The sequence below is a fragment of the Haliaeetus leucocephalus genome, unplaced genomic scaffold (assembly GCF_000737465.1).
Source record: "Haliaeetus leucocephalus isolate CR32 unplaced genomic scaffold, Haliaeetus_leucocephalus-4.0 Scaffold526, whole genome shotgun sequence".
NCBI classification, from domain to species: domain Eukaryota; kingdom Metazoa; phylum Chordata; class Aves; order Accipitriformes; family Accipitridae; genus Haliaeetus; species Haliaeetus leucocephalus.
In genome coordinates, this window is record NW_010972962.1 from 1,404,487 (window position 1) to 1,429,013 (window position 24,527).

General features: G+C 39.2%; 1 protein-coding gene across 6 annotated transcripts in view; it reads right to left on the reverse strand.

The window, feature by feature from the left end:
* The window catches only part of RPS6KC1 (ribosomal protein S6 kinase, 52kDa, polypeptide 1), a 94,321-nt gene that overhangs the window by 63,800 nt on the left and 5,994 nt on the right, over window positions 1-24,527 (reverse strand). For 4 of the 6 annotated variants that reach the window (XR_774924.1, XR_774923.1, XM_010576396.1 and 1 more), the window contains exons 1-6: window positions 24,349-24,432; window positions 21,547-21,667; window positions 12,073-12,188; window positions 9,938-10,031; window positions 5,460-5,519; window positions 4,287-4,649 (exon numbers count right to left, since the gene is read on the reverse strand). Coding sequence is in view for 4 of the 6 variants with exons in the window: in XM_010576396.1 (XP_010574698.1) it covers window positions 4,287-4,649; window positions 5,460-5,519; window positions 9,938-10,031; window positions 12,073-12,188; window positions 21,547-21,667; window positions 24,349-24,375 (781 nt within the window). In the remaining 2 variants the exon portion in view is untranslated. Of the gene's footprint in view, window positions 1-4,286; window positions 4,650-5,459; window positions 5,520-5,803; window positions 5,835-9,937; window positions 10,032-12,072; window positions 12,189-21,546; window positions 21,668-24,348; window positions 24,433-24,527 lie in introns of those variants that run through there. The other 2 variants (XM_010576398.1, XM_010576397.1) reach the window with 2 other exon arrangements.

The following is a 24,527-nucleotide window of genomic DNA, read 5'->3' on the forward strand; positions in this document are numbered from 1 at the left end:
AATAAGTAATAGTGTTAACTCTGTGTTTATCACACAGCTCAGACCCCAGATCCATAATGGGTATACCTTGAAAACGGATGGAGTTGGAAAAACAGGAGCAGTTTATACAAACAGGACTCCCTCCTTTATTACAAAAAACTCTTTCCATAATTTTAGCCTCCTGATCTATTTTTTCCTAACATAAACTATGCCCTACACCAAAGTCAGGGAAAGCACTACTTGGCATAAAACACAGTTAACTCCCAGCCTAGAAGTTGGTGGCTTGCTATCGATTAGTACATTTTTTTCCATCACTAGGCCTGAAGCAATGCATTGACCTCAAAGTGCTCTGACACGCTAACAAAACAAAGGAACAGCTGTAATTGTGAGCCCAAGTTTCTATCAGTTAATATACTTAGTATATTTTAAAAGGCAGAAGATTTTAATTCCAGAAGGTTTCAGCTCCTGCAGAACAGTTTAACCATCCTACACAACCCTTACAGTCCTGCCTTCCAAAGCTCTAAAATCCTGCACACAGCAATGCCCAGAAAACACAAGAGGGGCAGCAGAACCAGTACATATTCAGAGGAAAAACAAGATGATGGCAGCTATTCCCTCTCACCGCACACAAGGGAGCTCTGGTATAAATGAAACAGGGAGGTACAAGAGGTACAGGTAGTTCAGTGGCAGTCCAAGGGCTCTACTGTCAGTCCAAGAACTCGTTCTCCTTCCCACTGACAAACATGTTTAATATTAAATGCATGTACAGAGCAGAAATAGGCCCAAGATGTATAAAAAGTAGATACCCAGAGTCCAAGGTATACACCCGCCTCTCGGAGCGCAGACAGCGTTCATTCCCCACGTGACATGCATATTAGGCTTTTTGGCAGGACTATGAACAGGACATTAAAAGATTTAGTACTAAAACTGTGCAAGAGACTAGCAGAGGAAAATACATATGCACCTTGCACAGTATAATTAACACAGCTATACTTCTGCAAGCATGCACACACAGCTGAAACCAAAGTCAAGATGGACGTTTCTTTGGTGTAAGCATATGCAAAGCCTGCCTCGCCTAGCATTAGTGCCATCAGTTCAGAGATCCAGAACATCATCAGGAACGTAACACTCAAGTCTGCTCTGACTGCCTTTATGGAAGCCACCTACTTCAACCTAAACACCACAAGTCTATAAACTTGCAGCAATAAACTTACTCGTACACGATTTTGATGAGGCAGCCTTAAGTAGTAAGATCTTGTACCAAACCTAAAGGAGCAGCTGGCAACAGAGACACCCTTATCTTTCAGATACATCTAACCAACTTAGAGGCGTTACACTTCTGAGGTAATTCTGAGATAAGCTTCAAACGGAGAGGACAGATGATGTTTCTTTTTCCCCCCGGGTACACTGGTTACATTTACCGATTCCAATTTTTATGTGTCAATTTCTATTTTCTTGGTGCCACCACGTGGCAAAAATATGTATTACCATTTTGCATGCAAAAGCCACTTCCAGTCCATTCTAGAGAGGCCACACATTCTGCAACAGCTGTACACAGAAAGGCAATGTCACTTTATACATGTGTAAGTATACGTGAATACTGTGTTTCACTTTCAGATATTACGAAGGCTTATTTAGACAAAATAGGCTGAAAATAATCAATGGCAGAAGACCAGAGGCATTTGTAACAATTGCACCATCCTTATCTTTGAAGGGAGCACATTGTTATCCATGTGAAATACATAATCACGGGTGTTTAAATAGCTGAAGTGATTAGGTTAAGGTGGGGTTTTTTTATTGCAACATACAGTGAATAGTCACATCTCGATGCTAAACATACCACCCTCACGAAGTAGCTAGATTAGAAAGTATGGTACAGGTAGTTATTCATGATTTTGGGGGCGTTTTTACTGTCCTCACAGATCCTGAGAAGGCATATATTTTTAGGAAAGCATTTGAATCAGCCCTGTCATTATAAAGAGGGAATCAGTGTCTCCCTGCCAGCTTGCAAAAGCTCCAAAAAGAACAGGACACAAAATTAGCTGGATCTACCCAAATCTAGTGTAAGTGCGCAGCAGAGAATGAACATTCATTTGCTTCCTTCATAGCCACGCAGGGTAACACAGAGAAAGGAGAAAGAATAGCAGACTGCTAGGAACTAGCCTTTGTACATTTACGTTCCCAAAGAATAAGATGCCAATTAAAAAGCAACTCATTCCCATTATTCCCTCTCCTGTGCTGTACAGATGCAATGTCAAGGACTGCACAGAAGAAGTTGCAGGTGCTGGCTACACATCTCTTCATCCATCAGGAACACCTCCATCTACGCACCCACCCACAAGTACCACCACTATAAATTTATTAATAACCCCCACTGTACTATCTGAGTGGCATCAGGGAAACAGGGCAGAATATCACACTTTTCTAAGACTCCTTGAATTTTTTCCTAGCCTGAAAAGCATGGATACCAGTGGGCAAAAGGAAAGGATTAGCAGTCATCTGAGGTAGCTGGATGAGTAGCTAGTCAACAGCAAAGAACCAAAAGTACTAGGAGGAAATGTTAGCAAATGTAAGTAAAAAGCTCAACCCACTCTAGTTTAACAAGTTAGTATGCATCAGTCGAGCAAGTCACGTCCAACATATGCAAGAAAAGCTTTTCACAACTTCAAGGTAAACATATTACCATAAGGATTACCATGGATTCAAAGCCAACACGTTTAACCACTGCCACAACTCAAGTATGCATGCATAGTTACTGCAGCTCAAATGATGCGCGATAGCCTGACTTGTGTTCATGCCCTAACAGTTTGAAACTGTCTAATCAAGAAAGCTTTTTGAAGCTGAAACTTGAACTGTCAGTTTAAAACTGTATCGTGGCAGCCTTGCACGACAGTGAGAAGACAGAAGTGGTTATGATGAAACAGGATATTCTTCAGAAGACCATAACTAAATGGCACACAGGTTTATGAAGAAGTCTATTAACAGAGAAAGAATAGATGGGCTCTCCAACAGAAGGACTGCCAGCACATTCAACATCAAGAATGAAAAGCACTTTGACAACATGGGCAAGGAAAGATAGGATGCTATTGAAAAGCCACAACAAGCAGCAAAGCAGCAACCCTACCGACATCACTGGGACTTGGAAAGAAAGAGGTGGGTTTACTTTTGCCAAAAAGACACTTTGAACAACATATCTTGGCCCATACCTCTAGTTTTCGTCAGTAACCTATCCGTTATTTTTTGCTAGGCCCTGTTAAAGCAGCTCAGCAGATAACTTCCATTCCTAGAACTGTTCAGAGGGTCTGGACCACTGCTGAGCATCATACTGAGATGTAGCAAAGGCTTCTGCTTCTGTGTGCTTTGGTACATTAGCATTTAAGTTCAGATCTAGAGCAGCATAATGCATCTGTGCTATATACCATCAAACAAAGCCACAATTCTAATCTTACTCATTTGATCTGTGTGGAACAGAAGCACAATACACAGACCCTGAATCCACTACAGGAAAGAATAAATCTTTTCCTGTCCTTCATAGTTTTAAGCCATTGTTGGACAAAATGCAAATATATGAGGTTATCACTCTAGATTCTCAAGAACTAGAGATGGAAGGAGAAAAAAATTGTTCCCTGACTGACAAGGTGCAAGGAGACTCCGCAGAAATTTGCATGTAGTTGCATCTGGTCAGTTAACAACAACAGCTTTCGCAGACATATATTGACACACCAAAGTCTTCTGGAAAAAAAAAAAATCCTGTTCTCCTCTAGCAGTGCAGGCATTTAAGTTTGTATGCACCCTTTAGCTAGGAAAGGAGAACAGTTTAGCAGAAGAAGCAAGAGGCTGTGAGCCAAGAATAGTTCTAATCCTGTTGTGACTGGGAAGTTAACCTGAGTCTGCCTCTCCCCATGCGTAAAATGGGGATAATTAATCCTCACTTAACCATGTAAATTAAATAATGTTTCAACAGTGCTGCAAGTGCCACATATTAATTAATGCCTAGGTAATAAAAAGGAAAGAGGCAGAAGTGGAGCACTTTGCTACTTACCTGCAAGTCGAAGGTTGTGCTGCAATTTCAAAAGAGGATATACTGGGCACTTGGAAGATGAGACCCTAAATTATCATTCAGTCTTAGAAAGAAAGATTTCTCTCTCTCTCTCTCTCACATGCACAGCAGCTATCAAGCACATGAAAGGCAAGCACACATCATTCTGCATTTCATATCACCTCTTTGCAATGCAGTAAGCTGATGTTAACTAAGGAAATGCCCCAATACATATAACCAAAGGCAAACATAACGGGAAAATGCATACCTTGAACACCTTCCAGAAGCAGATCAACCCCCTTTCTATAAAAGTTGAAGGCAGTTTCATAATCTTCTTCCTCCTCTTTCTTCAAGGCCAGTTTTATCAACTCGCCTGCTTTCTCCAAGTAATCTTGTTTGCCAGGCTTGGGTTTTAAGCTTCCAGTAAACAAACTATGGCTTTCCCTCTCTCCTTCGGGTTTGCTCCACTCCTGCTGAGGTGCCACTGTGCTTTGTACTGGGGGTTCAGAAGTAAAGCAAAGGCCAAGAGCTCTACTGGGAGAATTTTGGTTGGATGCCATTCCATCATCTAAATCAGCAAGAGAGTCTACATCAACTGTTAGAGAGATCAGGTCGCTGTCACTGGAGAAGCCTGAAAAGCACAGTCAGAAAGACACGCATTACTCTAGATTTCTCATATACCTCAGGAACCACCAAAATTCTTTATCCCATCCAAAGATTTTAGCTTTCTTCTCACTTATGCAGCTTCCTGAGACTTTGTGCACAGAAATTCCCTGCATGTAAAGCTGTCTTAAAAATTATTTTTTAGTACCTATAAAAACATGTTTTTTAAAATTAGCTACAAACTCCACAGAGCAACTGGTCTTCATTTTAATACTGGAAATGAAGAGACCAACACCTAACACCCCACTTAAACTTTCAAAGTCTGCTCACTGTTGGGCTCCAGGAAATTACAAAACTAACCCCTTCTGTGTGAATGCTATTAGAAAAGTCAATCAGCAGGAGCCAAATTATTGTTTCAAGAAATCCCAACATACTGTTTTAAATCAGTAAGATGAAGCATCCCAAACCCAGTAAATTAGGAGTTTGAATTAACACAGTTACTGTCAGCTTATGCATCACGCAGCACTAACTCACATCTACCATGTATAGCCTTCTTTCATTGCTAACTTGTGGTAAAATTAATTAGCTTACACCTCTTTCACCAAAATTTGAGCTAACATTTTATTTTACATTTGCCATAAGCTAAAATTACATATACTTACCACAGGCTGACCACAGCAACTTAGCAGCGTTACTTGGAAATAAATGGCAACAAAGATATTTTACACACATACCATTTCTGTAAGGATTATCATCCATGAAAAGCATTCACTCATAATTATGACTTTCTAATAATTTAAATTCCACAAATGTAACGGAAACAACTTCTAGATCTCACCTCCACATTCTGATTGGCTCGTAAGTGTCACATCATCAAGCCCACTTAAATCCTTTCGAACTGAAAAGGACAAGAATGACAAAAATGTTTCTGACATCCTTTTGTACCACGGATTAGATGTTCGCTTGCCATCAAAATAAAAGGGCATGACCCTACTACAGGTAAAAGTACATAATATGAAACTGCTCTTTGACCAGCTATCAGGGATATCCATTTGGTAACACACCATTAAGATTGTGATAGTAGTATTAGATTTGCCATTTCTCATTGCCTCCGAGGTTAAAAAACAAAACATAGGTGCTTGCTTGGGGGGGGCTAATTCAAACCTCAGCACTCCAACTCACCTAATTTCAATAGCAGCAGCACTTTAATCCCTATCTCTCACTGCTCAGATGACTTACAGCTAAGGAGACTTAAAACAGGAGAGCCTTCAAAGCTGGGACCTACACACCAAGAAAAAAAAAAAGCCAGCTTTCAGTCTCAAAAATGTCATTCCAGAATAGTACCCTGCATGAGACATATGGAGCGAGCCACGAATTTGGCAGTGCCACCTGGATATCAAGTAGCAGTTTGTTTTATCACCTTGGCACAGGTATCCACTGAGGCAATAAAACAGGCAACAAGGTCAAGACATTTAGCTGTTTGTACACACAGAGAAAGTAAATTCTGAGCTAAAACCTGATGCCTGTTCTCTTCTGTATTATCGACAGTCAAGAGTTTATCCACATTACCAGGTAAAGTGTTCCGACTCATCTTTAAAAAGTATGCAGCAGCAGCAAGGAGCTGACTCAAAGGCAACTAACTCGAAATTTCTTCTGATTTTGCAACTACAGATTTAGAGGGAGTTTACAATTTATGGAAAAGGAGTAAGAATGCACTGTAGAAATATTGCTTTTCTAAAAGCTAGCAGTTCCTTTAACGTGAGTGAGAGGAAAAAGACACAAAGAAGAACAGATTACCAGCCACTCGTCTGAAAAGCAAGGGACTGTGATACTTAGTGACTCAAGACTACTTGAGAGGAGGGGACAGGGTGAATGGAAGACAATGCTCCTGATCTTTGCAGAGGAGGGACATAAAGCAAGGTATCCACGCAGAGAAGAAAACTGCCTGTGCAGCCCCAATTCCTGCAAGAAAGAAGGCAACCTCACAACAGAGCAGTTGGAGGAAGACAGAAGATTCATTAATTAGCTTATTAATAATGGGCCATTCACATGCCCAATTTAGGGACAGCGATGTCAAATTTGGGTGTGGAAGACTGAGAATTTGTGAAATAACATTTAGAGGAGTCAAGTTATTTTGCTCAGTGACAAGAAATTGCTAGCTAGGGAATGTATAGGTGGAAGCAGAGCTGACTGACAAAGGGTGCAGACAGAGAGAGCGAATGGAAAAGCTGGGGGTCTGTGGGAAGGGTGTGCTGACCACCCAGACCAGATGAATGAGGGCACATCCACACAGCAGATTTTAGACAGACCCAAGCTCTCCTCCCTACAGTCCAAACAAAACCACATTTGCTCTTCTGTTGCAGCCAACTTGACCAGAAATGAACATAGCTAGCACGGTCCAGAGCCTGAGCTAATAAACTTTGCTTAAGGTCAGGGTTAGAGTCCAGGTCTGGCACCACACAACCACGGTCATGGGGCTTCCAGTCAGCCCTAGGGGTAGGAAGAGTCTGAACCTCATATGCTTACTTCTGGGAAGATAATGTGAACATGGTAAAATGGGGGGGGAACGGGGGGGGGACGGACGGGGTGGAGAACAGGGGGTCAGGAATAATAAGATGAGTTTCCTGGTGAATTTCTTGAAAGAAATCGGTGACTGGTATAGAAAGACTTTTGGAGGGGAAGTTGGACATTTGAACATTATCCCATGTACACAGAGAGGAAGACAGTGACTGTCAGGAATATTAGATGAGTATAATGATGCTGAAATTGAACATAAATTCCTGTACTTGTCTCTGCCTTGTGCAATTTCATTGGGTATATGAGGAGTAAACGCAGTTTCCAAAAATTGGTGGAACACCTGGGTAACCTGGCCTCTTGAAAAGCACGTTCCTGTGAAAGCATGAACTGCCAAACTGCATTTACAAGCAAGATATTTATTGCTTATTCTGGTATAAAACCATTTCTACTACCATCAGTTTTCATTTTCTACCATTAATGTGCACACCTTCTGCAAAATGAACTTTGTCCAAAAAGAACAGATAAAAGTGAGAAAACACAACCCACCCTTACAAGCAAACATCAGCACCTGTTAAGGAATGGGTTTGATACTTCTTAGTACAACAGCTTGAACGAACAGTGCCCACGTGGAGGCCCTTGAATGCTCACAAAAACTAACACAGTGAACTAGTCACAGTTAACTGCAATAATCAGACTCGGAAAAATTAGATGCAGGCAGGACGCCCTGAGGAGAGGCAGGGAGAGGACTCGGAGCCGAGTATTGCCACTGCCATCTAGAGGCCTTAAAGACAGATGTTTCCTTCTGTCCCCAGTCTCTCCCCCCCCCCCCCCATTTGTTTTACAAAAAAAGAAAATATGAGCTGGAAGACATATAGATTTTTAGAAAACATAACTTCACAAAACAAGTCGCATCTGGAAATCCTGTGCTCATAGTTGATGTAAGTATCCTCTAAAAGCTCTCCAGCACGATTCAGAAGGGTATCAAAGATCTTTTCTACTTTACAGCATTTTTTTCCTTTTCAATATTTTATCTTACATAAAAGAAGTGGTGTTGTTCTAAAAATGAGGCCCTCGTGAATAAAGAATAGAAATGTTCATATTAAGCATTTTTAGAAGCACTTTTTCTTTTATAAGGCAGAGTGTAAAGTGAGCACATTGTCAGAATCTGGAATGTTAGATTTCACAGAAATAGTGCCCTTTAAAACTAATTACTGGTATTTATCGTAACTACCCTCTGAAATTAAACAGCTCTATACCTTTCCCTTCACAGAACAAAATATTGTCAGGGCATTAGTTCATTAACATCATAGAAGACATACAAAATAAAATGCAAAACTCACTGCCCATGTAGAACATATTATACAACTAAGCACAAAGTTACTGACACAGAGAGATCCCAATGGCAAGTAATACAACCTCAAGCAAAAAATAAACAAACAAACCAACCACTATTAGAAAACACAAGCAGTTCTTGTTATTCAAGCAGAGTTTTACCAAAGCACGTTCTATGCCAGAAAGACCAAAGGAAATTCAGCAGTTAAGAAAAAAAAACCCTCCCAAATAACCTTAAGTGGTTTTATAATAATGTATGTTTATGCATGAGTGTAAGACAATTCCAAAGGAAAATTTCTAGGGTTGGAAGAGTATTTCTTATAAGTCACAAGGACCCAAGCATAACTCAGAAATACATAAATATCTAAAAGATTGCATGGTACTTGGCAGATGATTATACACAGAGATGCTTAAGCTAGCTCAGCCTCCAGAGGCAGGCAAGAAGCCCTAGCACAGTATTTATTTGGGCTGACTCACCCTACCTTACAGCTATATTATTATTTAGTGCAAGTGAAGTGCCACTAAAATTACTCTACACATGGTATCCAAGCCAGCATGTGCATCTTTACACTGTGCTAAGAAAATGCAGTCACGGGAAAAGGGGCACATCCTTTTCCATTGGCATAGCACAACCAGAAAACATAAGCAAGTTAAGAAAGGGATTTCCAGTTTTCAAATGAACATAGCACACACTGGCTCTAACACACAACCTCTCAGACTTTCAAGAATAGGGAGCTCTTTTTAGCAAACAAAAACTGCCAGCATTTTTTCTTAAGAGATTTAAACAACTTGCTTGTCTCCCCGAGCCCTGCAGAAGGCTTTAACATTCACCGCTCCCATATGCTCAATCCAGAAGACATACTTTATGTTTTAAAATACAATACCAACTCTCTTCCGGATTTTACTAAGCACGGGAAGCATGGTGACACCCAGAGCATGAACAGCTGAATGAGAAGCTTCTCAAATGTATGGGGCACTTCAAATCTTAGACCTATTTTTCATGCTCCAGGCAAATTCAGTCATCTTTGTATTTATTTATCAAACTCAAAATGGTTTTAAAGTTCTCTGTGAATTTTTACAGCTTGAGACTTGGTTCATGATTAGTAGCAAACACTACCACGCTGTTTGCCCAATGTTTTGGAAGCAGGCAGGATTACGTACATTTAAACCAGAGGGTTCAGTTCAGTTAGCACCAAAAGCAGTTCTTTTTGAGCAATAGAGCACTAGGACTTCTAGAATAGACCAGACAAACTCCCAGAAAACTTCCTGTTGGAAGCAAACTTCCAGCAGTGCAGATAGAGCTCTGCTGAGCCCAACTTCTCTTTCGTTAATCCCAGCTCCAGCATTTCTGTCATACCAAGCAAACAGAAACTGGATGCCAATACTCCTACAAATATGGCACTTGTCATTTACGTGCTGCTTTAAAACAGATCACGCTACAAGGTTACATGAGAAAAGAAAGCAAACCTTCGGAGCTGCAGTCAGACAGGTTGTCAGTCAAAGAATCGGACAGAGGCTCAACAGGACCAATCAGTTCAGACCCATCATGCACCTCTCCACCCTAAAAAGAAAGAGGGAGAGGAATTATTTAGCTGCTGTACTCTATGGAAAGCCTCATTATATAGAAGTGATAGTCAAAACTAAATTTCCTCATCAGTGAATGCTCCATTACTTTAGAGTTAATGCATTTAATTAAACTATATAAGCCTGCAAAATTAAACAAGGTCTTTTAGTTTGGTTGCCACAGACAGTCTAGGTATCTAAACAGTTAGCCTACTGCAGCTTCAGAGTCCTGAACCATACAGGCTGCAGCAGGTCTGCCTGCAAAACCCAGAGTGTAACAGAGAGAGAACAGCAATGCTCCTGCTCTCTTGTGGTACCTACAGTCTGTGCCCTTCAGTGGTGTTCCCAAACTCAGCAAGTCCCTCACGCAGGAGTGTTAGTCCATCAGACTAGTCTCCCACCCATGACCCACTATCTTGAGTTCAGTTGTAGTCGAGCCTGGACAAACAGGGAAGACAAGGCCATGCTGGCATATAAGGAAGACATCATTCCCTCCCAAGCCTGAAAGGAATCAAAGGTAAGTGAAGTAACAATAGGGACACTTACTTGCTCTAGAAAGCACCTAAACATTTTGGTCTTTTTTAATTTCTGCTTCGCATCTCAGGTGCACACTTTCCATGCAACTTTAATAGAAACTGCACCATTTCCAAGGCAGTGTTATAAATGGGCATTGCTAACCTGTCTTGAACTAGCCTGGTGCATTTTCACACTAGCCAGCACATTTTTCTGGAGTTTATAGTACATAGATACACAGAGCACTCCCTTCAGTTGTTTCTAAGACTTCATTGTTCAAGTCTCTCTCTCCATTGCTATTTGCACAAAAAATCTGAAAAGGAACAAAACCACCTGTGAGCAGAGCTAAAGGACATGGTCTGAGCTGGTGACTGATCAAAACCTAAGGCTTTCTTAGAGGAAAACATGACACAACATCAGCTAACAAGTGAGCCCTAATTATTGAACTTGCATAACTCCCCTTGTAGATATACTTGCTCCCACAAAAAATAATGTCTTTCTAGTTTTATTCATTCCCCTGCAAAGCCAGAAAAGGTCCACTGGAAGGCTAAAACTAATACTTTTGTTAAGCAAAGGAGGGGAAGAGAAGTCTGAACAAATACCCAAAACCACAAAAGTATTTCCAAAGAACTGAAAAAGCACAAATGCAAATAAACTGAAAAGTCAAATATTCTAACTCAGTCTCCCACTCATTCTTGCCACCAAAGCTTAAAGAAAATTATTTCAAGTATTTTAAAGAACTCTGCAATAACTGCATCACTGCATCATGAACACAAGTGAAGATTTTTAAGCTTTGCTGTAATTTTGCTTTTACAAATGTATCATTTAAACATACTTAACACATTAATACACTTAAGTCCCACCTCAGCCAGATGAGCATTTCCTTAATTCCAGGGAGTTACCATCATGTTTACATGTAGATTTATGCTCCTGTGTTTGCAGAATGTTGGACTAAGCTACTGAAAATAAAGAGGTTTGAAGGAACTATTGAAAACAAACTGCTTCAGATGTAATAAAGACGAAGTCTGAACCAATATATTGTCCTGAAATATGTTTTGGAGAGTGGTTCTCACCACACTGTACAAGCAGCACATTTGACTAGTTATATGCCAAATTTGTTATCACGGACCTGAATCCATAACAGGCCATAAGAAGAGTCTAGACAGTCTTCCTTCCTTTGGTTGGAAACTATAAACATCTACATGAAGTATAGAAACAGTAACAATATTTTTATTACTTCCCCACTGAACCCCTGAATTTAACATCACAGGTTTTGCTCATCATTCAATAAACAAACTCTAAATCCCTTCACCCAAAGTTCCTGTAAAACTTCCCACTTTGTAGAGGTGTGGCACAGGGGTTTTTTTAAAGCCACATTTCTAGAGTGAATGGAAAACTCCCAGTCACTTCACAAAACATGTCAGATCAGCTCACTGTCACTCCGCAGTTTATAAAGTAGAACAGAATCAGCACTATACTTTATTCGTATCAGTAAGAAGCAAATACTTCTGCAAATACTAACAAACCTTAAAAAACTCTTCAAGCTGTTTGCTGTTATAGAGAGCAGGGATATTGGCAGAAAACTGCAACAAATCTTCAGCACATTGCCTTCTTTCTTCTATCACAGTTTCATCAAATCGCCCTGGAACAGACACATAGATTTACAGTTTTAGAAAAAACTACACATTTATTTTGCAATAATAACTACCACAAAAAAAAAACCAAGACAAAAGCAACCTTCTGGAGACAACGCCCTGAGTCTACGAAAGTCATTCCAATGCTTCAGGAGAACATAGCAAATCTTCAAACTTCCTATTCTCAATTGTCCCTAGAGTCCCGTCTTCTGCAATCCACTCGGATGATGAAAGCTGGCAGCTACAACAAGAATCCTTTGCCCTCTCATCGTAAGAATATGTGAGGCAACAGTCTTGATTAGCCAAGAGACACTAACGGATGTCCAGTGTTATCTAACAATAAATGATACTTGCACAATTTGACAATATGCCACTCAGTGTCAGCCTTGATTACGGCCCAAATCCTGTAAGGAGCTGAGCAATCTTCACGTATTCTCAAGAACAACGCACAGTATGAGCAGATAGTAAATGAAGTATTGCTAAAAGCCCCCAAACAGATCCTCAATTCCAAGGTGCCATTTATGGAGGAGACAAAGTATAGGGGAGATAGTGAAGCCCTGCTACCAGGCACTGAAGCTTTCCTCTGAAGTAGTTCCATACAGACAGGGTCTCATCTCCCTGAGGTAAGCAGAGCTAGGAAGCAGCTCATTTACTAAAATGCATGACCCTTCCCTTTTCCATACCCAGCACCCAAGACATTCCAATTAGAAAAAACATATTTAAAAAAACAATCCCACAGTTCACCTGAAGAGATTTGCTTCTCAGGAGAAAACCCTTGGATTGCTACCTTAAATTCACATTCTTCACAATTGCACACAACTTATTTTAGCTTTTCATATCAACATCACTTTGTTGTTGAAACAGTTACAAGTTTACAAAAGGAAAAGGGCAGAGGTTAACAGTAATAATTGGAGGAGAATGAAACAGATACTGGAACAGCTATACAGAGGGAAAAAAAGGACTGGGAAGACAAGTTCAAGAAACAGTATTGCTGTAACAGCATGACCAGAAAAATAAGAACCACCTGTGACAGCTCTGTGGCATTAACCTTTGAAGAGGACAAAAGAAACATTGAATACAGAAGCAAAATTCATTTATACTCAGTGCAAGCAAAAAAATAATCCCAGAAGAAAGTATCAAAGCAGGATTCTTTCCAGAAATTCTTCAAGTAAATAGCTCCTGCCCATGTGGTACCGGAAAAAAGAAAATAAAACTAGAAAGACACACACATACTCACAAGATCACAAACAAAGCTTTTGGAGGTTATTTTTCCATGAAAGGAAAGGAAAGACATCATTGGGCTAATTTTCAGCTGGATCAGTTCCGTGACTTGTTCACCCTGCCCTTTCAGCTGTACAAACTTTAGCAGCCATACAAAAGAGTGAGCAATAAGCAAGCAGAAAGAAGGCAAAGGCAATGCTACCACATTGAGTGGTAACACTGAAATCAGGCTCTGTTAAACTGCACATCAAACTTCCTATGTCTTCAGAGCAACACTGGTGGTGCATTAGGGCTTTTGCTTCATTCCACACAAAATAGAACATCATGAAAAAACAACCTCCCTCAGCAAAGCACAGCAGCATAGGCCAGTTAAATGAACCTACAAAATAACATGAACACTCTTATAATGAAACAGAAAATCAAGTGCAATGAAGTAAACACCGAACAAGGCCAGAAACAGGTAACTTTTGCAAAGCAAGTAGTTCTATAAGACATTTTTCCTGGTTTCCCAGGGATCTTTCTCTCCCCAATCTACTCTGTCATCAAACCCCATAAAAAATAATTTTCCGCATCCACATCTTCTTAATATTTCCACTGGGCACCAGACAGGACATGTCAGGACCAGCGCTGACAGGCTGACCAGCACACGTTCACTGATTGTCCAGGCAGCTGCAAATTCACGGGTATGAGCTGAGCCTGCCTGGCCCTTGGAAGCACCACAGCACACACTCTCTTCTTACTCAGCTGCCATTTCACAGACTTCGCAGAAATGTAATTACGTTTGCAACCACCTTCCCTCTCAAATTTAGCTGATATTAGCCACATGAGTAAGAAGTTTGACTTTCTGACAGCACAATTACATAAGCCTTATTTTCTTAGGAAGCTGAGCTAAAAAAAAAAAATTTAAAAAATGCATGTTTGAACAGAGCCGTTGAAACATTAGTCACTGTCACATTTTCCAGCTCATCAGCATCATGATACACTACCAGGACAACTACTTGCAGAACTAGAGGACTTTGGGAGAAGGAAGAACATAATTCAGTACTGGTTTGTTCACAGATTATCGGGCACCTTGCTGGCAGTTTCATTCCCAGCCAACCCTGCCTAACTCCTTCTCCCTCTCCCTTCTTTCATACTTTCAAGCAACATTGTATTGCTCAACACTTTCGTTATCACCCTTCTCAACCAGATGTTCAAAGGTGCTTAGAAACCCAGCTGACTCTCCAAACATTTCTGTCAGTAAGTCTTCCTGCATCTAAATCAATGTTGTTTCCACTATTCTTTACATCTCTCAGACACATGGGAACTTCATTACAGGGATCATGTCTTTCCAGGGTTTTAGGAAGTGTCAGCTAGAATCTCTAGCATATAACAAATGCATTAGCACCATTCTGCTATTCCTCCAGCAATGATCCATTCAAAATTTCTTACATACATGGAAACCAAATGTAAATTCCTGGAAAGAGAATCTACAATTCATTTTGTGGAGCAGATCTGAACAATAAAACACCTAGCAAGGTTTGTGTACATGATTCAGTTTCTCACAAGACTTACAACTGTACATGACATCCAATTCTTAAATATGCTACTTCATTCGGTATTTTCAAATTCAAAAAGTATCCTTATCTGAGTTTTATATTGTGAATCATCTTCCTGACTCACCGCTAGCAAGTTATCAATATCTGTGGTTTTTTGGTTTCTTTTTGTTAGGGGGGTGGGGTGGGTGGGGTATTTTTTATACTGGAGTACATTTCTGCTGTTATTAGATACAAGACATGCTGAGTACAGATTTAACAGTATTTTGGTAAAATGCCATGTATAGCCAACATATGGGAATACTTGAAGTGTCGAACAGAAAAAAAGTAGTTTGAAAATACTGAAGAAATTATGTTCATGCATATTAGGGTAGGAGAGTAATCACTTCCCAGAAATAGGTATCATAATTGCTGCATAGCAATTCAGAGAAGTTTTCACAGCTGGATCTGTTAGGACATTTTACATTCCCATGCTCAAGTTGGTTATGTTTTCTCTATAAGATGAGTGGAAAAGGTTCAAGTGAAGTACAGAAAAAGTGAGATTATTTCTTTTTCCCACCCATAACAAGTTTCATGCTTTGATATGAGCAGCTCTACTGTAGCAGCATAAAAGTACATGCACTTGCACATTATAATTATCAAAACCTGTGATGTAAAATGTGCAATGCCATACAGTTCTGCAGATGTGGCAAGTCTTTCGTTGCATGAAACACAGAAGCACAGCATGACCCATTCGTTTTTAAATACATCTCAGTTCTCCACACCATCTCCTGAAACTCTGAATGCTGCACTTGAGATTCTGCTCAGGTTTAGTACTTCTACTACAAGTTCAACTGTCAGAACTACCAATGCTCATTTTGTAAAGTGTACTCTCCGCAAAACAATATGTATACATTATTTAAAACACACATACCCCCCACCCCCCACCAATCAACAAGTTGCCAGCAACTACTGGCAATGCTAATTAGTAACTAGTTTAAAAGCTGCCACAAGTGGAACATCATGGCAGGGAAGAAACACTGCAAAAATGCTCCATTAAAAATAGAGATGGACCTTGCAGCTTACCACTAACTGAATGAGACTGAACACAAGTTTGTCAAAAACTCAAAATCTACTAAGATTACATTTTTCCTCTAGTACAAAAAATACTAGGACTGATCTGAAGATAAATGCTTTCAATTAAAATAAAACACACAGCACTTAATAAATCTATAAGTGAGGGGGAAGGATACACAGTAAAATTTTAAGCTTTAAATAGAAAAATAATTCTTGAATTGAAGAGTCAGACATTTCTGTTCCTTTCAGCTATATACCAGCCATTTAAAATTTGTTTTTACATTACTTCCTCTTTCCTGTATTCTTCCCTGGCTCAGCTTCATTCAAATGTATTGGGGTTTATTTTGGTTTAGTTTTAATTTCAAAGACCTTTTTTGTAAATAACTACATTGAATGTTTCTGTAGATTTCCTTCTCTTACAATGTACATTGCAGTCACTTTTGTTCACCATATACAATAGAAGAAGGATGTCTTTCAGAAGGGATTTCACTCAATTCTTCCCTTGATTACAGAGCTAGTGTAAAAACAGCTGATTTGCATTTCTGGCAATTTAAATTTTTTTAAGATATTAGAAGCCTGTATTCTCTTCCACCCTGATTTTCTTTTTTTCTTTAACCCTCTCTTTCCTCCCCTATGAATAGCTACCCTATCTTCTACCTGAAATTAAATTATGCTTTGCAAATATTAGCTTTGTAAGTAATTTGTCCAGTGAGCAATCTACTCTGTAAATCAGATATAAAATGATCTCAGGATGAAACTAGTACTACATTCTCTATTTAACCATTAGTGCACAAATTCTGACATAGCACCGAAACTTACCCCACTTCCAACTTCATAAATAAGCAAAAATAAAATTACATAAAAGTTGGATACAATTTAGCTGATGTGAAAGACAATTTAAACTAGTAATTTTACAGAGCTCTGCGCAGAGAGCCATGAAATCTGCATCAGAGTCCAGCTTCCTTGCCTCTCACTTAGCTGGTCCAAATAATAAGGGGTTAAGTCAAGGGCTCCCCTAAAGCTGTAGGGGCAGACTGGACCTGGGTTATAAATTAACTTCAACTTGTTCAAAGTTGTTTATGTTAGTGTATTCTTTAAAGCATCTCAGTGCCATGCCTACATGCAGTAGTCATCAAAAACAAACACTAAGCAGCAAAAATTACAAGTGGCAGTATTTGGTTCTGAAACATGGAAAGGAAAATTTGGGCTTTCCAGGCTGAGGTTTTGTCTCCAGGGGAGTTTCATGCAGTTTCTCTGGCACTCAAGGCAAAGGAGGGCCCGCAAATACCACTACAGAACTATAACCCCGGGCAGTATTATAGTGCTGTCACACAAAGTGGTGGAAAAAAGGCTGACTAAGCAACCTCAGTTTTGGCACTTTCCAAAATGACAGGCTTGACTATCCCAAAGTAATAGTAAACACCAAAAAACATGTGCCAAAAACCATAATACACCCAAAAAAGTAGAATATAAAAAAAAAAACCCAAACACTACAACGACAAAAAAAAAAAGAAAAATCACCACACAACAACAACAACAAAAAACTAAAAATGCAGAAAAACCATGAAAAAATGCTAGGGCACACAAAATTGCACAAAAGCTTATGCTAAGAGCATGCAAAAATGCTAAAAATGTTTTTGCACATTTTTCCATGTGAAACGTGGTAGATACATGCCAAAAACCACCAAAAGCATACCACACACTAAAACTCACTAAAATTGTGGCACAGGAGAATAACATGCAAAAGCATGCAATAGACGCATGCCAAAGAATGCAAAACATAGGCTGGATGCTAAAACATGCTAACACAAGACAAAGAGAAAAAATGGGGGGAAAATACACTCTATATGCATGCCCAACAGGGCTAAAACTGCTAAAAATGCTACACACAAAACCTGCAAAAATTGGAGCTAGATGCATGCCAAAACACACCAAACAGTGGCTGAATGCTAAAACATGCACAACACATGGAAAAAACATGCAAGAACATGTATGACAATAAACATGAAAAACAGGCACAGTGCATGGAAAACATGCAAATACACACATAAGCATGCTCTACATACATACCAAAAACCACCAAACATGCTGAACATTAAAAATGCTAAAACAATGTGGGGAAAAAAAAAAAAAACACAAAAAAGCATGTAGTAGCAGGATGGAAAAAAAAAAAAGCAAAACCCATGCTGGATGCTAAAAACACTTAAAAGCATGTCATGGATGCACAGCAAAAAAAATGCTGTGTGTTTTATATTTAAAAATCCACCAAAACGTTAGAAACAACATGGCAATGAAAAACAACACCGCAGCGATGCCTCAGAAACAAACAAACAAAAAAATTAAAAAAAAAAAAGGTGCAAAAACCTTGGCAAAAAAAAGAGCGCATGGGAGATGCATGCCAAAAAACGCCAAACATGCTGGATGCTCAAAACACCATGGCAGCAATGTAAAACACGGTGTGGCAACACTTGAACAAAAACCCACACCAAGAAAACATGCGAAATCCACACCAGAATCCTTGCCAAAAAAAGAGCACATGGTAGATGCATTCAAAAAAATGCCAAACGGGCTGGACACTAAACACCACGCAAGGTGCATACAAAAATGAAAAACACAGGCTGAAACATTAACAACCCAAAAAAAAAAAATAAAAAACAACACACACCAACAACAACAACAACCAGCACACTAAAACAACTTGTAAACACCACAGAAAGGCCTTAATAACCCCAAAACACCTTAGACACTGAAAAGCCTTCCCAAAAACCACACCAAAAAAAAGACCACATGGTAGACTCATGCCAAAAAAAAATGCCAAACACCTCAGAAGCTTAAAAACCCGTTAAAATGCCCAATAATTGCATGTGCTAGATGCATGCTAAAAAAACACCAAATATACTGGACAGAAAAAAATGCTGAATAACCCTTGAAACCCTTGAAAACCCTTGAAAATCATGCAGTACATGTACACAAAAAAATACCACCAAAGAAATCCTGGACAGAAATAACATCGTAGCCACACCCTAGGAACTAAAACCACATGTAAAATGCCCCAAATCCACACGAGAAACCTTGCCAAAAAAGAGAGCACATAGTAGATGCATGCCAGAAAACACCAAACCTGCTAGACGCTAAACACCATGCAAAGTCCATATAAAAAAACATAACACAGGCTGGATGCTAAAAAAAAAAAAAAAAAAAAAAAACAACAAAAAAAAAACCACAAAAAAAACCCACAAAAAACACAAACACAAGAACAACTTGTAAACTCCATGGAAATGCCTTAGTAACCCCAAAAACACCTCAAACCAAAAAGTCCACCAAAAACGCCTTAGAAGCCTGCCAAAAAACACATCAAAAAGAGCAGGTGGTAGACTCATGCCAAAAAACCACCAAACATGTTGGATGCTTAAAAAACCATTAAAATGCCCAATAATTGCACACGGTAGATGCATGCAAGGAAATGTCTAACACATGTTGGACACTTAAAAAAAAAAAAACACACAGTAAAAAGCAGCACCAAACCCATTCTGCACAGTTAGCAATGCCTTAGAAATGCCTCAGAAGCACTCACAAAGCACACGGTAGATGCATGCCAAACAAACACCAAACATGCTGGACACACTAAAAAAAATGCTTAAAAGCCCACTGAAAATGATACGGTATATGCAGGAAAAAAGCTATACCTAAGAAATGCTGGACACAAAAAAAACCAACCCAAACAACAAACCACGCCACAGCAATGCCTTAGGAACCAAAAAGCATGCCAAAAGCAGCACAGAATTCACACGAGCAACCTTGCCAAAGAAAAGAGCACATAGTAGATGTTTGCCGGAAAACACCAAACATGCTGGATGCTCAAAACCACACAAGGTACATACAAAAAAAACCAAACCACAAAACACCAGCCACAGGCTGGATGCTTAAAAAAAGAAAAACTGTACTTGTAAACACTATGGAAATGCCTTAGTAACCCCAAAAACGTGTTAGAGACTGAAAAGCCTGCCAACATCCACACCAAAAAAGAGCATATGGTAGATGCACACCAAAAAGCACCAAACACATTTTGGACTGTCAGCAAAACCTTAGAAATGCCTTAGAAACCCTCAAAAAGTAAGTGGTAGATGCATGCCAAAAAAAGGCCAAACATGCTGGACACTTATAAACCCGCAGAAAATCATGTGGTAAACGCACACGAAAAAAACACCGAAGAAATCCTGGACACAAAGACTACCACAGCCATGCCTTAAGAACCAAAAAGCACAACAAAAAAATGCTCAAAATCCACATCAGAAACCTTGCCCAGGAAAAAAAATAAAATAATTTAAAAAAAGAAGAGCACGTGGGAGATGCATGCCAAAACACACCAAACACCACAGTAGGTGCACACCAGAAAAAAGCATAAACACAGGCCAGATGCTTTAAAAAGAATAATACAGTACAACTTACAAATGCCACAGAAATGCCTGAGTAACCACAAAAGCACTTCAGAAACCAAAAAGCTCACCCAAAACCAAACCAAGAGCGCATGGTAGATGCATGCAAAGAAATGCCAAACACTTGCTGGACACCTAAAAAAAGTTAAAATGCTTGGAAAAAAGGCTCCAAAGCACATGGTAGATGCACACCATGAAGCACCAAACCCATTCCGGACAGTTAACACCACCTTAGAAACATCTAAGAAACAGTCACAAAGCATGTGGTAGATGCATGCAAAAAAGACACCAAACGTGCTAGACACATTGAAAAATGCTTAAAAACCCACTGGATATTGTGTGATATATATGCATACCAAAAAACAGCAACAGTTTGTGCTGAACACAAAGAACATGTGCTAAAAAAAAAAAAAAGAGCCCACCATTTATTTTATAAACACAACACACTACTAAAAAAAGTGTGGTAGGTAGAGTTCTATATGGAGTCATACCACTTCACTGAAAGTCCACCTATAGCTCCTTCATGATGACATATACATCAGGATTAAGTTAAGATCTTTGGCTTTTAAGAGCTAATGACTTTTTGCCATGTATTTCTCATGTAGAGTCACAATCCTCTTACGGGTTGTTTTGGTGAAATAGTTAACTGCTATATGTCAAACTGATCTCAAAAGCCTAGCTAGATAGAATTGATCATTACAATCAAATTCCTAAAACAAAAAATTCTTTTCTGCACCAACCACTTGATATTTTACTATAACTCCTCACTAAAAATCAGACAGTTCATACATGAAAATCTTTGTTCACTGTTCAATTGCTGTTTACAAAGCTAATACAGATTTTATGCTCCTGAAAACAGGGAATGTATGTTGTAAAGATACAATACATCAATAAATATTTGAGCTAATATCTCTAACATGGAAGCAAGGACATAACTACCCCTGTTCAAAAAAATAAATAGAAGTATCAAGCTATGATACCTACAAGTAAGACACAACAAACCAAAAAGTTGAGTAGTAAAAAGCACACAGAAGAGTCCGATGCAGCTGCACAATGATATATTTATAGATACTGAGTTACCAAAGAATTTCAGCAAGTGAGGAAGAAATTATGCTTACCAAATACTATCGCTTTGGCAAAAGGTGGAAAGAGTTCTGTATGTCTGCATAGGTTTTTATGAATTTGCCAGAGATCTTTGTGCAGTTTCTTAAAGTCACTGTATCTCTTCCAAACGACTATCTGAAGCAGAGAAAGGGGAGAGAAGTATTAGTGCGTTCATTGTTCACATTGCATCACACCACAAATGCATTTTTTTAAGCAAATCGGACAACTACCTTCAGCAAGTACATTTAACAAAAACGAACAACTGTAACACCCATTAAAAAATGGTCATTTTCTGCCCCCAAACCCTATTTTGGCTAACAAGACTACAGTGCATAGAAAAAAATATTAAGTAAAAGCTGAAACAAGGAAACAGAGAGGGCAAAGGCAGAACTGTTTCAGTCACACTAGATCCAGAGCTACATGGGGAGCCACTAAGAGAAGAAAAAATGCCGTAGTAGTGTTGCACTATCCAACGCTCAACAGCATGCTGTGCTTGGCACAGCTGCAGGTATGGGGAAGAGACACAACAGCAAAAGAGAAAATGAAGGAAGAGAAATCAATACGAATAAGGGATTCTTAAGGACAGCACATTAAGCTCCCAGGACTACAAACCAGCCCATGATTTATATAAAATGCTGATCAGGTGTAAATGCAAGCTCACATTTTAAATGCTTTATTACTACTAATGCTGATCAAAAATTGAGTATGTTCCTTTGCAATCTAGACAAAATCTCCAACTTCAGGAATGCAAAGAGAGCATTGGTTCATTACACCAGCTTTTCCTGATCCATTCTTTCCGGAAGGAAGTAGTCATCTCCCAGCCAGGTACCTACCTTATCCTTCTTCCACCTCATTCTTTTTATTCTTTCCATTCAAGAAAGGAGGAGAACCCAATAGGAAAATCAGGCTAGGGAAAGAACTGAGCAACTGCTAACAGGTTTGCTATCAGGATGAAAAAACGAACATAGACATTTTATATCTTGGGCTCGTTTTTGATCAGACTCACTAAGCCATCATAATAAGCCTCAACAGTAACGTAAAATGATTACAGTAGAACAGGATGGGGGAGCGAAGAGAGAAGAGACTGCAATGAAGTCAAGAGCTGATTCCAATGTTCCATCAGTCAACCATCTCAATTAACTTAATACAACTAACCACAATTTAAAAGATTCCAAATATTTCTGACTGATTTAATAGGTTGCCTTCTCATGAGTGATCATAACTGAAAAATTACTTTTTTCAAGCAAACCAGATTTAGAGCCAAGTAAAAGGTTTAATTGTAGAAGGATTTTTTTGTTGTTTTGTTAGAGTTTTGGAAGGGGTTTGTGTTTTTTAAAATTATTTCTTGAGCAGTGTGCATATAGAACATAAAAATTTTTAAGACAGTGAAGTCTTGAAACATTAAGCTACTGTATTGTCAGTACTTAGAGACTTTGTGAAAAGCTGCCAGAAAATAAGAGCATGAGACTAAAAAACTATTCCACTAAAAAACTACCATTTTTTACTGCTGCAAGTGATCTCCTGATAGCCAAGAGAAAAAAAATAAATATCCATAAGTAGCCTGCATAGCAAAAGCAGTCAAGGTCATCCTAAAACATTTCTCACAAGCTCATGGAAATCATGCCTTTGCATGCATGTGGCTCAGCAAAGTTAGCAAAGTTCCCACTCTAACATGCTCGTTAGAAATCAGATTTGGAGGAAGGACATGTTGTACTTTGAGGCCCAACGAAGCACAGCAAGTATATCATAAAACATATGTTAGACTTGTAATGCAATAAGGTGCTTGTCACGGCTAGAGCCAGTAGATCTCTATTAATTCACGCAACTCATCTGTTCCACAATGAATAACCCTTTCTCCTCCCTGAATAAGAGGAAAAAACCCACAAGACTACCCTAGATACAATTGTCTCACACTCCATGTTGCCACCATCCATCCCCAGAAGCAAGGAAATTAAAGTTAAGTCTGCCAGCCTTTATGTATCTATTAACTCCTCCACATACAACTTCATGTTAACATCTTTCATCCTTTTGAGAAGAAAGCCCTTACAAGGTGATCTTCCTTCCTCTCCCAGCAACAACAGTTGAGGTTATCCTGAATTGTAATTGGCTGCTGTGGGAGAAATGTTGTATTAAAGGCTTGTATCCCAAAGGGCAGTTAAAAGAGGTGACAAAACTGGCGAGTTGAGGTCACAGTACACAGCCTTATGTACAGTTGTACATATGTAATGTATGTATTAACATCACAGCAGTGACATTAAAAGAGACTTCTCACTGAGTAGGCAGGCACAGCTAAGTGGTCCTACACGGGCGCAGGAAGGGGATTGCATGAGACGGATCGTAAAGCAACAGGGTGGTTGTGTGCACAAAATTTTGTCTATCGAATTTCTAATTGAGCATTCTGGAAAACTGAGGTATTCTTTTGCTATCACAGGAAGCCAGCATAACAGAACAGCTCTCAATATACGTGGTTTTCTGACTACAATTCACCCTCATGGCAACTACCATCTAGGATATTCCTTTTAATAACTAGGTACTTTCAGATGCTTGCTTATAAAAGAATCATACCACACCTAACATGTTATCACATGCAAAATAATTAATTTGATAGAATGAAGGGTGGAAAAGGGCAATCATCAACAAGTTCATAGCACATTTATGTCTTCTTGCAGACTAGAGTTTGTGGAATCCTGCATGGCTAACCTACAGCCACAGATCAAAGCAACAACCAAAGCATATGACTAAAAGACACAGTTTTGCTATTGTTTCAAAACTACTTAACATACATTCATGCAATACTCTAGCTGAAAGACACTTACAATATATTTTTCTGATGAATGGCTCATCAACAGCTGCTATAAAGTGTTTTTCCCACAAATGAAGATTAAGGTAATGGTAGAATGTGCTCATGAATAGGTTCAATTCAGGAATCTCCCTGGAAAAGGTGAACATCAAGCTACAAACTACAGTAATGCAGTTCTAAAACTAGATCCATGAT